Source organism: Rhea pennata, chromosome 23, assembly GCF_028389875.1.
Source record: "Rhea pennata isolate bPtePen1 chromosome 23, bPtePen1.pri, whole genome shotgun sequence".
Lineage (NCBI taxonomy): Eukaryota > Metazoa > Chordata > Aves > Rheiformes > Rheidae > Rhea > Rhea pennata.
The window spans coordinates 4,429,887-4,443,461 of record NC_084685.1 but is presented as its reverse complement, the minus strand read 5'-3'; the positions used below and the strand labels follow the sequence as shown (position 1 = coordinate 4,443,461).

Sequence of the window (13,575 nt, the reverse complement as noted above, 5' to 3'; positions counted from 1 at the left end):
AGCAGCTCAGGGATGGATGAGACCCGGTGCAGCTCGGCATCTTCAATCCTCCGCTAAGAAGTGGGCGAAACGCTTCTGTCCCAAGCTGAAGCGCGAGGTCTGCATGGCAGCGCTCCTCCTGCAGTGGATGCGGGTAGAGGGACCTCAGAAAGGGAGTCCTGCTTGTCCTGTGCTGCTTTTAAGATCGTGGAGCTGCCTTTGACCTACCAATGAATAAACCATTCAGGCATCATTTGATTTTTTCCTTTTAATGCAAAAAAATAGCCAAACACATCTTCCTTCTCCCTCCCCACCCACCCTCCCCAGATCTGTTTCCTTTGCTGTTGTTTTGCTTAATATTTCCAGCCAAGCAGCTCCCCCCCCCCCAGCCCTCCCAAACCTCCGCAGCTCAGACGGCACCCAGCGATTCTCCCCCTTCCTTCCTCCCGCCGCGGCGAAGCTCAAAGGGACCCGCCGGCGAAGAGAAAGGGAAGGCGGCAGAGCGGAGGGGCAGCCACATTATTTCAGCAACGTGCCAGTTCTAATCCTGCAAAGAGATTAAAGGAAGAAAGAAGAAAATACAAAAATAAAACCACCAAACAAGTAGCGACAAGCACGGAGCAGCCCCAGCACACAGTGTAAACAGAAGGTGCCCCGATCCGGAGTCCAGCTCTCCCGAAAAGCAACAGCACAACATGCTTTGTACATCCCGAAGGTCCCTGCAGCGCTATGCTGAACAGCGAAGAGGGAGGCTGTGGTTTTTAAGCTTGAGTTGATTTTTTTTTCTTTCTTTTTTTTTCTTTTTTTTTTTTTTTTTGCCTTTATGTACAAGGCTGAAGTGATCTCGGAGTCTCCAAACAGTGTCTGTAGCACCGAGCCTGACCAGGTGGGGAATGGGAAGGAGGAAAGGTGCCGCAGGAAGAGGCTGGATTTGGGAACCCAAGACCAGCAAGAGCAAGTCCAAGACTTTGCATCTGGCAAATCTGGACAAGGGAAGGAAGCAAACAAATACAAAAAATATTGATATAAAAACAACTTGTGTGGAGAAGGAGAACATGGACAGTAAAGCCAAGGTTACTGTTTTCTTCCCCAAAGCAAAAATAATAAAAAAATCCCAGCTGAGGTGACAGTGAAAAGTCCAACAGAATTTCCTTCCCTGGAGGAAAATAAAAACACAAATGAGGTACCTGTTCCACCCCAAAGCCATCACCCCCTTCCCACAATCATGTCAACACTCCAGTCACTGGTTATTGTCTCTCTGAAATAAAATTGTCCCGGCCATGGGCAGGCCTGGGTCAGAAGCACCATGCGTGTGGCCTGTGCCACCGTGCGCTCTCAGCGTTGGGAGCCCTTGCCCAGTTCCTCCCTGCTGTGGGTTGTTCAGCAGAGATCCAGTCTCTTCTTGACCCTACAAACAGGCAGTATTGTTCAGTGCTCCATGGAGATGGAGCCTTTTCTAGGTCTCACGTGTTTCTCCACCTTTTTTGTTTAAAAAATTTATATATATATATATATATAATATATATATTTTATATACTGTACAATGAAAATATCCATGGAAACAAATGGGGTGGCTGGAAAAAAATGTTTAACAAAAAAACCCAAAATAAGACAAATCCCCAGCTCTTCCCCAAACTGATGCTCGCCTTCCCTACTAGTCCTCTAAGACCACAATCTCCACATTATGGACCTGGTGCTGATGGTCCTCCACATCTCCCACCACTTTCTCCTCAGTCCTCAGCTCTGTCTCCAGGATCACAGCTTTGCCCTCCGAATCGTCTGTATCCGCCTCAGGATCCGGCGCTGGGTCGATCTCTATGATGGTCTGTCCGTCGTCCGAGGTGCCCTCCACGGCTTGGATGGTGGAGGTGAGGCCAGACTCCATGGCCACTAGTTCCACGGGGTTCACCACAGCCGCTACGTTCGCCAGGGCACCACTGTCCTGCATCGCTGCCGAGCTCAGCAGCGCCAGGCTGGAGGACGGGTGGAGGGTCACTGTGTCGGAGGAGCTGTTCTTGGAGGAGGACACCACGGTGGCATATCGGAAGAGCTGAGAGCCAGTTGGCAAGGTATGAACAGTCACCGGGCTGGAGCCTTGGCTAATGGTTGCCACCGGGATATTGCCCACTGAGAACTGCTGTCCAACGGGTGCAATGGCAATGGGTGAGATGACCGTGAACTGAGGCTGCTGGATGGGGGTGGAGGGACTGAGGACAGTGGCGGAGGCTGGGCGCTGCAGGCGGGGTCTCTTGGGGGGCTTGGGAGCACTGACGGGCATCAACACCACGTTCTGGATGGTCTGCGATTTCGCCTTCTGGTCCTTGGCGAGTTTTTTCTGCTCTTCCAGCTGGCGCTCCAGGTCTGCAAAGAGAACAGCTAAGCAGTGTATTGGGCTACAGCAAGCACCACTCTGGGAACTCAGGGGGACTTGATGGCTCCAAAGACAGCCATTACATCCCATGTTCTGTGATAGAAGGTTTCCTAACCGCCCAGCCTAGCGTTTCCTTCAATCCGCTCAAGATCAAACGGCACTGAAGGGAAAGGCCAAGCTCTCCTGCCCTCTGGCCTACAACAGCCACGACCTGCTAAATGTTCTGTGCCCACTCAGTCTGCTTTGGCCAACTGTCAGAGCCTGAGTAAGGATCAGGCAACAAAGTACCGACCACGTTCTTTTCACCTCTACTGCAGTGCCATTAGCCATTTCCATTCTTACTGTCAAGATGGGCACTTTGCTCCCCATGCCAGATCCATTTATGAGGGACAAGCCCCTCTGGGCAGCGTGAACTGCTTCCTGAGCTTGGCTGGATCCCTCTCCCAGGAGCCCAGCATCTGTACCTGGGACAGGAAGCAGGACTGTTTGGATCAACACAAACATCTCCTCCCTCCACTGCTTGTCTGTGTGAGCACTCAAGTCAAAAGTAGTACAGTTATATCTCATTTTTCCAGGGCAGTAGGGGACTAGGACATCCCAGATAAGAACAGGTCTTACAGGACACAGCACAGCCACCAAACAACTCTAAAGAATCCTTTCAGCTTACTGACTTCAGCTCAGGGCAAACCACATCAGACACCAAATAGCTTCACGCCAAGATGGGAGATAACTCAGCCCCACAGAGAAGCTTATTAGCTTGGACACAGCACTGCTCTGCCTGCAGCTCAGACGACTGCATCTCAGTTCTTAGCTAATAGCACCTATTTCCTAATGCTGACTGAATCAGACTAGCACAGCCAGCACCACAGCTTCAGCAAAGGGCACAGCCACCACTTTGGGCTGTCTAAAGCACCAAGCGACTGCTCACTGCGAGGCAAGGGATTGTTTCAGAGCAGTGCGTATTGAACAAGAACCCAGATATGGTCCACTGGGGATTAGGAGGCAGCTGTAAATAAAAGGAGCAGCTTTACATCTGCTGAGGGAAAGTCACATCAATTCCCAAGAGCAGCAACAGGATTAGAAGCCTTACTAGGCATTGACTGTACCTGCCAGAGTGTAAAGAAACTGCTCTTCTCCTTGCTCTGTCTGGTTTTTCCTGTTGTCCAACACCTTCTTGACTGTGTCCATTAGGCCAAACGTGTGAGCAACGTTATTCAAGACTGCAGCATCTGCAAGGAAAGTCCATGTGGATGAGGGCTTAGTCCCACAGGTGGTCAAGAGTCTCCGTGAGACACTCAGCAGATGTTATTACATCAAAAATCTTCTGTTGCTTTCCATAAAACCATCTCTGTTCTTCCACCATGGCTAGCTGACAAGGGCAGGCCCAGCTCCCTCATCCTTCTGAGATCCAAAGACTAAATAATCCCATTCATATGACAAAGAAACTGAAACAGAGATGTGTCACCCAAGCAGCTCAGAACTGCTGCAAATGAAAGCATAATTTGCAATCAGAGATACTAGCTAGATCTCCACCTACAAATCATCACCCCATACTGCTGACAGTGTCATTAACATGCCAGCTCCACTGAAAGCTGCGCAAAATTTCTATTATAATCCACTGACTTCAATCACTCACAGCTTCCAAAAGCTGCCACCTACCAGACAAAGATTCACCAACCCAAAGCTGAATTAGAAGAAAAATATCCTGGGTGAAATGAAGTTTGTGGCTACATGGGTGTTCTCGCAGCAAGGGCACCAATGTGAGCTGCTCTCAAACCCTGTGCTCACAGGGCCCTGTGCTAAACTGGATTAGGGAACTGATCCAAGTTAAAAATAACCCTAAAAAGGGGAGGGGAGTTATTTTTAACCCAGATCAGTTCCCCTTCTGGTTCAACCCCCAAAACAGGTTTTCTGGCGCAAGTGAGGACAGATTGAGAAGAGAGCAGGACCTATTCAAGTCAGCCCTGCCATGGAGAGAAGTGTCTGAATAACTGCGGTCCAAAAACCAAATCTGGGCAGCCTTTAACAAGCACTGGGAGCTGCGGACAGTTGCCCCATGCTCTCAGCATGCTGCCTGCCACCGATGGTCTCAGCACAGTGCCACCATCATTTTGCTCATGGGTGGCATGTATCCTCTGTCTCACAGTGGTTTATGTAAACGCACTTTATGGTTGCCAGGCTCAGACCACACCCGGACTCAATTCCCACCGCTCAGCTAATGGATGGTAACTCGCTAACTCATTTACCATCCTGACTCAATAGCTTTAAATTGTGTGGCTGGACCCTTGTCACTTTTTTGCCTGCAGCTCCCCTTCTGAGCATCCTTCGCCCACTACAGAGGCTCTGGCTCTCTACCTACCTGTCATTTGGAAGGGAGACTGACCCAGTCTCTGCTGAACACCTCTCAGCACCTCTTCTATCTCCTTCTGGATGTTGCAGACGACCTCTTCCATCAGTCCCACGTCAGCTATTCCCTTCCAGAACATCAGTGTGTCCTCTGTCATGGGGAAAGGAATTGACAAGAAGGGGGAAGTCAACACGTACAAGAATTTGGTATTTTCCTTCAAGGCTACCTTAAACCCATGCCAAGAGCAACGAGCTGTCAGGCAAGAGTAAATTTGCAAGGCAACTGCTAATATAGCCATCAGGGCAGACATGACAAGCAAAATAACAACAAAAGAAACAAAAAAGATCCAAGAAGCAGATCACTAACAGGTTTTCAAACAGCACATGACTTCCAATGTAACACTTCACTGCCTCTGTTCGTCTTCGCCGGATGCAAAACTTACAATTTTCATTTGAGGAAACTATCTAAGCAGATCCCTAGGAGAGCAAGGCACTACAGCAGGAGAAACACAGCCAAGAGGGCTGACAGGGGTACTAACATGAAGGTACTAAGATGCTGCTGCTCACTGATGGTTTCAGTCTAGCTCAAGGCTGGCAGGTGTTTACATCCTTAAAATGAAAAAAAAAGGCCCTCACAGTACTTAGTGGCAAGTGACAAAAGAGATCATCTATCAGCTGTAAGCCAGGGCTGAAGCCCCACTTTCCCTGCAGCACTAGGAAGCTCGTTTGGCAGGGACCTTGCATGCCTAGGAAGTGCTGGGATTGCCAAGGACCTAGGAGACAGCTCTGTCATTGCCTAAACTCCCCTAATTCCCAGGATTTCAGTCTCCAAAATGTAACAGGCAAGGAGAAGGGGAGAAAACATCCAGCAAGCTGCCTGAGCTTACCCGAGATCTCATCTGTGTCCTTTTTCATGCCTTCTTCAGTGGCCATGGTGACGGCAGCTGTCAGAGCTGAGTTCCACTCGATCCCCTCCTCCATGCTCTCCTCCGACAGCGCAATCTGGGTGATGCTCCCTGCAGGAAAGGCAACGTCAGCTCTCTCTGCAGCACCCAGAGTGCCAGCCCTGAATCCCTGCTTTGCTTTCCACCTCCCTTACCCCTCCCAGCCTCTTTTTCACTCTTGCAGTGAGGTTGTTTATGTCTATCCTCTTTAAACCAAATTAGCTAAAAGCAAATACTGCTGCTTTTCACTGGAACAGTGATTGTGAAAGGGTTTGAGGCTTCTGGAGGGAAAACCATGTGCCCTCCAAAAAGCAGACTGGAGTCCTAGCATAAAAGGATCAGGATAAAAAAAGGGTACAAACAAGCCCCAGCCCAGTCACCCAGCAACCCTCCTCCCCCTGCATCATCACCATAAAGCTCTATACATCAGAGTTGACCTGATCTCCCAAGAAATGACAGGGTCAGGAGCTAACCTAGCTTATAAAACAAAGACAGATCTGACCCAGTCCAAAGTTTCTGGATCAAATTTAAGACATCTAAGCCAATGTCTAGCCACTGTGAGGTTTTGTCATGCGGCCATGGTGCTTTTCAGGGGATTCACCTTAGCCTACAGACAACTCTGCCATCTCATCCATCCAAGGTATTAGAGGAAAGTTAACTTCTCAGAAACCAGAGCAGTGAGTGCCTTGAACAGTAGGACTGCCGTGCTATACCTGAGAAGGTGTAAAGTGTATGTGCAGCAACCCAGTTTGGTAAGTCCAGGGAGGGAGGGAAGAAGGCAAAGGAGTGTCGCCAGAAACTTGTCACATTGCTAACTAGCTTCCTACCATCAGCTGATGTGGGAGTCTGCACCACGCTCTGCTGTCCTGGCACTGGTGCTCTGGCACTGCTGATCAGGAGGTCAAACTTGGTGCTTCGGCAGGTGTTGGTGCAAACTTTGTCATGCTGGTAGAAGTCGATTTGCCCTGAGTCCATCATCTTCCTGTGCAGGGAGTGGGGAGAGAACCAGGCTCAGCTCAAATCTCAGCCTGGAGACAAAAGGGAGTATTCCACATGGGAATACTACGGCCATGGGGAAGGAGAGAGAAAAGCAAACCCAGCTTCACTCTGCACACAAAACACCTCTGAAAAATGGTGACTACAGACCATTCTCCAGCTCCATACATATGGCTTCAGCTATGGGCCAGCCCTGCTCCATCCCTACCGAGTCCCACAGCACCCAGCACTCATGCAAGGCCACTTCTGTATAACATGAGAAATCCTGCCCTTCAGACTGTGGGGCCAGGATCTTGCTCCCAGAGGTGCTGCAGGCTGCTGCCCAGATAGTGTGAACCTCTAAGAGATCTCCTGAAGAACGCAAAGCAACCAAAATGCCTGCTTGGGACCCCGAAGCTTCAGTGATGAAGTTCTGAAGCTGGATGCAACAGTGAACAAATCAAATACCTCAGCATGATTCCTCCAAGACGAATGGCTCTCTTCCAGTCCTTTAAGGTAGACTTTCCAGCCAGGTGAACAAAATGCTTTGGGCTTATCAGTTGGTCGTTGAACTAGCAATGAGATAAGCAACAGCTCAGCAAACAGAGAGAAACATCACTTGTGGAGACTGTACTGGGACATCCAACACAGTCATTACAACTGATCTAAGCCTCCATCTCTACCCAGAAAGAGGAGCTTCTTCCCAAGTCCCTATTAGGAACCAGCTTTGAACTCAACAGAGTACTGCTCATACTAACAGAACAGATATGTTTGCAGGGACAGCCTGCCACTCACTGGCATTCAAACCACACTGATCTAGCTAGGAACAGCCCTGAAGGTTTTTGTACGGAGCACAAACAAATTAGCTCCTTCTGTGAACATGTACAGTCATCTCTGAGATCCTTATGGGAGACTCCTATTACATCAAATGGCCAAGCAACATCTAGCTGACACAGTTATTCACTTAGGCATCTGTTCTGTCCTGCTCCAGTGACTGAGATGGTTCCTGTTAGGGGTCAGTCATAGAGCGACTGCTCCACAGCGGTACATGGGGACTCAGCCCTAGCACATCAGCTATTATATTAGCACATTTTCAAGTGGAGAAAGATAACAGCAATATTTCTCTTCCTGATGCATCCTGCTCACTAAGGAAGTGATAGCCTCAGGAGGAGAGTAGCAGAACACCAAAGGAATAAGACAAGGAAGAAGAGCTCTGGTAGATCTCAGTACACACCCTCTACCTGTCTTCAGCTCTAAGCCTCTCACTGGGTCCCAAACATGACTCTTCTTTAAAGGGTAATCAAGAACAGCACAGAAATATAAGGTGGGTGAAAGCACTTCACTCCTTATCCTACACTCTTCTCTTGCTTCTTCCCATGCTAAAACCAACTTTAGTGCTAACGATCCAGCCTGCTGCAAAGGCAAAATCATTCAGCTCCAAGACAAGGCTCAGATGAAACACAAATAGTAAGAAGGTCCTGTGAAGGTGAAGTACCGGTGCTCAAGAGTAGAGAAAGAATCCACTGCTTAAACTGTTACCTTTACACACTTGACATTAATTCCTGGACAGACAAACTTCTTCCAAAGCAGGATGGCTTTGCTCTCCCCGCAGGTGATGGGATAGGCAATCTCGATCTCCTCGTTCGTTTCAATGGTGCTGGGGTCTGAGGAAACAACAGGGAAAAATGAAACTTTCCACCCAGGAGGCTCAAATCCCACAAGGCAGGAGCTTAAAACTCACAGGTTGTGAGGCTTAGATTCAGGAAACCAAAATAAGGGCCGCTCCTAATTCAGGATCAATCCTCTTAGCCTTCTGCAATTACTACCTCCAACAGCAACTGGCACCCGCTCTTTAATAGAGCAATGCTCAAAATGAAGCTCATTTATTAGGAAAATGTGGGATCAGCAATTCAACATGTCCATAAGGGGAGGGGGGTTGTAAAATGAGAACAATCATTGCTTGGTGAAAACTCCTGCTCTAAAATGTGAAACAGACCAACACCTTGCTCTGCTGTCTCTTAATATTCACTAATCATCTCTTCTCTGCGCTCGCAGAGTTCTTTGCTAATATTTCCAGAAGACCCACACCCACACAGAAAGCAGAACACTAGTTAAGATGTAGTGACAGCATCTAACAACAGAAGCCTTTTCCCACATATTCCGCAGGCTGGCAGGAAGCACGCTGAGCCGACCTGCTCAGTTCCTTCGAATATTCAACACAAATGTGTAAAGGTGTTAGTTCAGCAGAGAAAGAACCAGCAATCAGAGTCTGATGCCTCTGCTAGTGCAGGCACAACCATCAGCCTAACAACCATCATCCCTGCCTATTAGGGTCTGCGCACCAAGACTAGCGTGAAGTCTCGGCTCCCCTGGACCCCGTGGGAGCCCTTACCATTCATTCCATGAGAGACAGAATCTCAGTTCCAGGACTTTGAGACCAAGCAGTAACAGCAGACTCTTATCCCAGAGTATGCCCAGACCCTGCACCCACATTCATGACAACAGCCTGGGAAACTGCAGCTGCAGGGGCAGAGCCAGAAGGAAGCCCAGCGAACCAGAGACACCAGCCCAGCTGTGACTGGCCCTGCAGAAGAGGGGATTCTGCCCACACCGAGGAGGAACTCACCAATCCCTTCTTCTAGTTTGTGTATGGTGTGTGTTTCAACAGCCACCACGGCGGCGCTGGCCTCAGAGCCCTCTTGGTAAATCCTGTTGTAAAAGTGTTCATCGATAAACAAACTACATAAATCACAAAAAAATTAAGATTCATAGCAGAGGGTAAAAACTCAATTCATTTCTTTCTTGCCTGCCCCTTAGGGACACAAATATTTTGTTTTACACAGTTTCAATTACAACCGTTTTTTTTTTTTTTTTTTTTTTTTTTTTTTGGCACGTGCAAAATACAGTAATAGTCCCAAGGACTGAAATATGCAGAGGTGTTTCCAGTGTTTCCAGTCCTATCATCTCACCCTCGGCATTGGCTGTACAACTGAAACCACTCTGCATTATGTTTCCCTGCACCTTTTCCTCTGATTTCTGATAGAAGCAGTTACCCGCAACAACAGGAAACAGAGCTCAATGACCCAGGATTTCCCTTCCAGCCCTGTATGACATTCTGCAGCATCGGTTACTTCCCCTGGGGGATCAGATAGGGAAGAGTCATTTTCAGGCCTCCATGCAGAAGGGCCAGGGCAGTTACCCTAATAGCAACCCTGTGCTGTAAATGTTATCAAACTGCAGTCAGTATATTTTCATGCTGATTGATACAGATGCAAGATGAAATGCCTGGTGGCAGCCGTAACAGCTGCCAGCTCAGAGCATCAAAGAACAATTCCCTTCAACCTCCCCGCTTCTTTACATTTTCGATCAGGATCCACGAAAGCAGGCTCAGAAGCACATGCAGATACGAATGCGCAATCACAAGCTGTCGCCCTGCGCGTGGCACAGATCAGCACGTAAAGCAGCTGCAACGTTGCAAAAACCCACCCCGGGGACGGATGAGGAGTAGCAAAAGGCAGCCCGGGAGGACGCACGGCCAGGGCAGCACCGCTCACTGCACGCCTTGGCCCACCTCCACCCAGCGCCTGCCCACCCGCTTCCCGAGCCGTGGCGGGTTGCTGCATACGTTGCAAAATGCATATATAATATCATGTGGACACATCCCCACGGAGCGATTCCAACCCTCGGAGGCCCCACGCCAGCGACACACAAAAGCTGCTCTAAGCGATCACCGGGGAGGTTTTCGGCAGTTTTATTTTTCTCTTTTCCTTTACCGTGTGCAGAACAAAACCGACACAAACCTCGCCCTGCTGGAAAACGCAGCAACGCTCAGCCCCCGCATCACCCCAAACTGCGAGACGCACCCCCCCACACACACACTGTGTCATGCATCTCTCGGACACAGGCGTACGGGTACAACTCACCCTTGCTGCACCGGCTGGAGCTGTAAGATCACTTGGGTTTTGGTATCCTCCGGGCTCTCCCCTTCGTTTGCTTCACTTGGTACGACCACCACATCACCCACCGGGACGCTCACTTCGGCATTCGCCATCTCTCACATGAAGCCCGCCGGCTGGGTACCGCAGCGCTGCAGAGGACAAGCAGAGGCAGAGCTGTGCCCCAGGCAGAACCAGACCACCGCTGCCTATGCCCCGACGGGGAGACGCGGCGCTTCGTAAGCGTCGTCCTCGAGAGCCCCGCGGCAGCGAGCGCGGCGGCTCCGGACCTGCGGGGACCGCGGGCTTCGCGGAGCAGCTCTCGAAAGACGGAGCGAGGCATTATTTTAAAATCCCCACCAAAGAGAGCCAGCAGGAATCTGCCAATAGATACGCTCTCCCCGCAGAGGATTTCTCCTCGCCTGCCGATCACGATAGCTGGGAACATCTGATCCGATGGTACAGAGATGGCAAACACGGTTCCCCACAATGCCATCTTTCTAGTAACTTTAACAGCCGATAACAGAGCGGCTTTTCTGGGCTCTGCAGCTTACCAGCCCGGCCCCGCAGACTCGGTGCCAGCCAAGCAAACCCACATGTTAGCTTTTGGCAAGAGCACAACAGCGCAGGGAGGAAGGTTTCTAAGACAGAGCTTCCCCTCCTAGGCGGGAACCCTTCCAGCAGGCATCGTGATCCTCTCATCTTTCACCACCCAGAACGTGCCTGGGACCGATCCTTTCTGCTGCACACACGCTGCAGAGGAGTCCGTGTTCCTCGTGCCAGAGGTACAGCGAGACAGAGCGATGCAGAAGGCCCCTGCAGTGTTTTACAGCACCGGTATCTGTTACGCCGTTAGGGACCGCTTCCTAACGCTACACAGCGAAGCATCAAGGTGATTTTGTTACTGGGGGAATGAAAAGTGTGGGAAGAGGAAAAACAAATTACATAATTCAGTCGCATGTTCCAAGCGCAGTTCAAGATTATGCTCTTGGGTTTTAAAACCCTCCCAAGTTTTGTCCTCATCCACCTTCACACAACGCCCAATTCTCTGCACCTCCAAGCCCGCGCGTTGGGAGACGCCTTTTCCTCAGACCCTCCCGACATCTGGAACGGTCTCCGCACGCGCCATTAATTGTCCCTCTCTGCAGGGGCGACGCAGCTGGGGCTGCTGCGGCCGCGTTCGAGGCTGCTCGCCGGCGGGGTTTCTCGGTGGCCGAGCTCCCACCGCGGCCTCTTGCGGAGGAACGACGGCCTGAGCTCGAGCCCGGCTCGGGCCGAGCCTGAGCGGGAGGCACGGCTTACTGAGGCGGCCGCACGGGAAGGAGCGGCGAACGGCGCCCCTGCTCCAGGGGACGCTCCCGCCCTGCACGAGGACGAGGACGGCGTTTGGGGAAAAAGCGAGGACGAGGCGTGCGCGGGCCAGGCTCCTGGGGACGCCCCCGCCCCGCCGGCGGCTCCCGGAGATGCCAGGATCCTCCCAGCGGGTCACTTCACCTCTGTCCTCAGCCGGGCTTTACTCCCGCGGGGCTGGGCCGCCACGCAGCGCAGGGGGGCTCCGGGCCCCACGGCCGCCGGTGGGCAGGACCCCCCCCCACCGCCCCCCGAGGCGGCTCTCACAGCCACGGCGACGCGGCGGCGCTTCCTCCGGATTTCCGCCCGGTGCCAGCAGGGATGGGGCTCGCTGCCCGGCAGACAGCGAACCCCCGCGCATGAGTCACTCCAGCACAGCCGGACCCGTCCCGGCCCGGGCAGGGCCGGGGCCCGCGTCCCCACGGAGATGGGGCGGCGGAGGGCCGCGCTGGGGGGGTGGGGGGGGGGCGACGACGCCTCCGCGCCACCCAGGGCCCTGGCGGAGGCCAAGCGCCGGGGCTGCTCCCCGCGGGAGGGGGCCGGCAGCGGCGGCGGGGGGGCTCAGCGCTGCGCCCCCATAGCCTACGGGCGGGTGGGGGGCGCCCCGGGGGTGCCCTGCGCCCACCGCAGGCTCCGCGGCCGGCCCTGCCCGCGGAAGGCCCCTCCCGCAGCGCCGAGGCCTCCGGCGGCGGCGGCCGGGCCCCCAGGGAAGGGGGGCTGGGGGGCGCGGTGGAGGTGGGGGGCACGGCCCCCACCCCCCCCACCACGGGGGTCTCCGGCCACCGCGGGCCCCTTCCCCGCTAGAGCGGCGCGGGGTCAGAGGTCAGCGCGGCGGGAGCAAAGGTCGCCCCGCAAACGGCGAGGGGCCAAGGGGGGCACCGCGCCCCCCCCCACCCTCAAGGAGCCCGAAGGTCAAGGGTCACGGCGGAGTGGGGGGGGGAAGGAGCGCGCCCCCCCCCCCCCCCCCCGCCGGCGCGCGGAGCCCCCCCCCCCGCGGGAGACCAAGGGCGGGGCTGCCCGGGGGAGGGGCGGGGCCTCCCCTCCCCCCCCCCCAACGCCGCGGGCGGACGCAGCGGCTCGGCCTTCCCCCCCCCTCCCCTCCCCCGCCTCTACCCCCCCCTCCCAGCGGCGCGCGACGCCCGCCCTCGCGGCGGCGGCGGCACGTACGGCGGCGCGCGCTGGGGCGCCCCCTCCCCTCGCGGGCCGGGCCGGGCCCCCCTGCCCGCCCCGCCCCGCCCCGCCCGCGCGCCGCGCCGCGGCGCCGCCTGGCCCCTCCCGGCTCCCGTAGCGCGGCGCCGGCCGGCCCTTACCGTCGCCGAGCGGCCGAGTCCGGGGGCTGAGCGAAGGGGGAGGGGGGGGCGGGGGGGGAAACGGGCCGGGCAGGAGGGAGCATGCGCAGTAGCGGCGCTGGCCTCGGCCGCCAGCACTTCCGGCCGCCGCCTGCCTTAAAGGCGCCGCCGCCGCTTTGCCGCGGTCGAGGCCTGCGCGCGGCGCCGCGCTGCCCCCTGCGGGTGGGCGGCGGAAGGGCCGCCCCGCGTGGGGTGTCCACGGAGCTGCGTGGGGCCACCGGGCCGGGCCTCGGGTGGCATAACGGGGGCTGTGTGTGGGGTGGGTGCAGGCCCCACGCGGGGGGTCCCGCAGCGGGGGGTTTTGCGGCCCGGCTGCGCCGCGGCGG

General features: G+C 54.2%; 1 protein-coding gene across 4 annotated transcripts; it reads right to left on the bottom strand.

Annotated features, from left to right (window-relative positions):
* Positions 1-376: 376 nt before the first annotated feature.
* On the bottom strand, positions 377-13,247 carry GMEB1 (glucocorticoid modulatory element binding protein 1). Of its 4 annotated transcripts, XM_062594003.1 has the most exons (11): positions 13,211-13,247; positions 11,274-11,454; positions 10,539-10,702; positions 9,242-9,324; positions 8,155-8,279; positions 7,084-7,187; positions 6,468-6,622; positions 5,584-5,712; positions 4,710-4,847; positions 3,457-3,579; positions 377-2,340 (listed from the first exon to the last, which is right to left on the bottom strand). In XM_062594003.1, the coding sequence occupies exons 3-11, from the start codon at positions 10,664-10,666 to the stop codon at positions 1,634-1,636; spliced, it is 1,692 nt and encodes a 563-aa protein (XP_062449987.1). In that variant the 5' UTR covers positions 10,667-10,702; positions 11,274-11,454; positions 13,211-13,247; the 3' UTR covers positions 377-1,633. The 4 variants fall into 4 exon arrangements, with proteins under 4 accessions (XP_062449987.1, XP_062449989.1, XP_062449990.1 ...); XM_062594005.1 differs by lacking the exon at positions 11,274-11,454 and having other exon boundaries at positions 13,211-13,239; XM_062594006.1 differs by lacking the exons at positions 11,274-11,454; positions 13,211-13,247 and adding an exon at positions 12,168-12,278.
* Positions 13,248-13,575: the final 328 nt, after the last annotated feature.

Coding starts and splice junctions, on each gene's coding strand:
- GMEB1 (XM_062594003.1), bottom strand. CDS start 10,666: ATGGCGAATGCCGAAGTGAGCGTCCCGGTGGGTGATGTGGTGGTCGTA. Junction 9,325..10,538: donor CTCCAGCCGGTGCAGCAAGG/GTGAGTTGTACC, acceptor CTTTTACAACAG/GATTTACCAAGAGGGCTCTG. Junction 5,713..6,467: donor GACTCCCACATCAGCTGATG/GTAGGAAGCTAG, acceptor CCTTTCCTGCAG/GGAGCATCACCCAGATTGCG.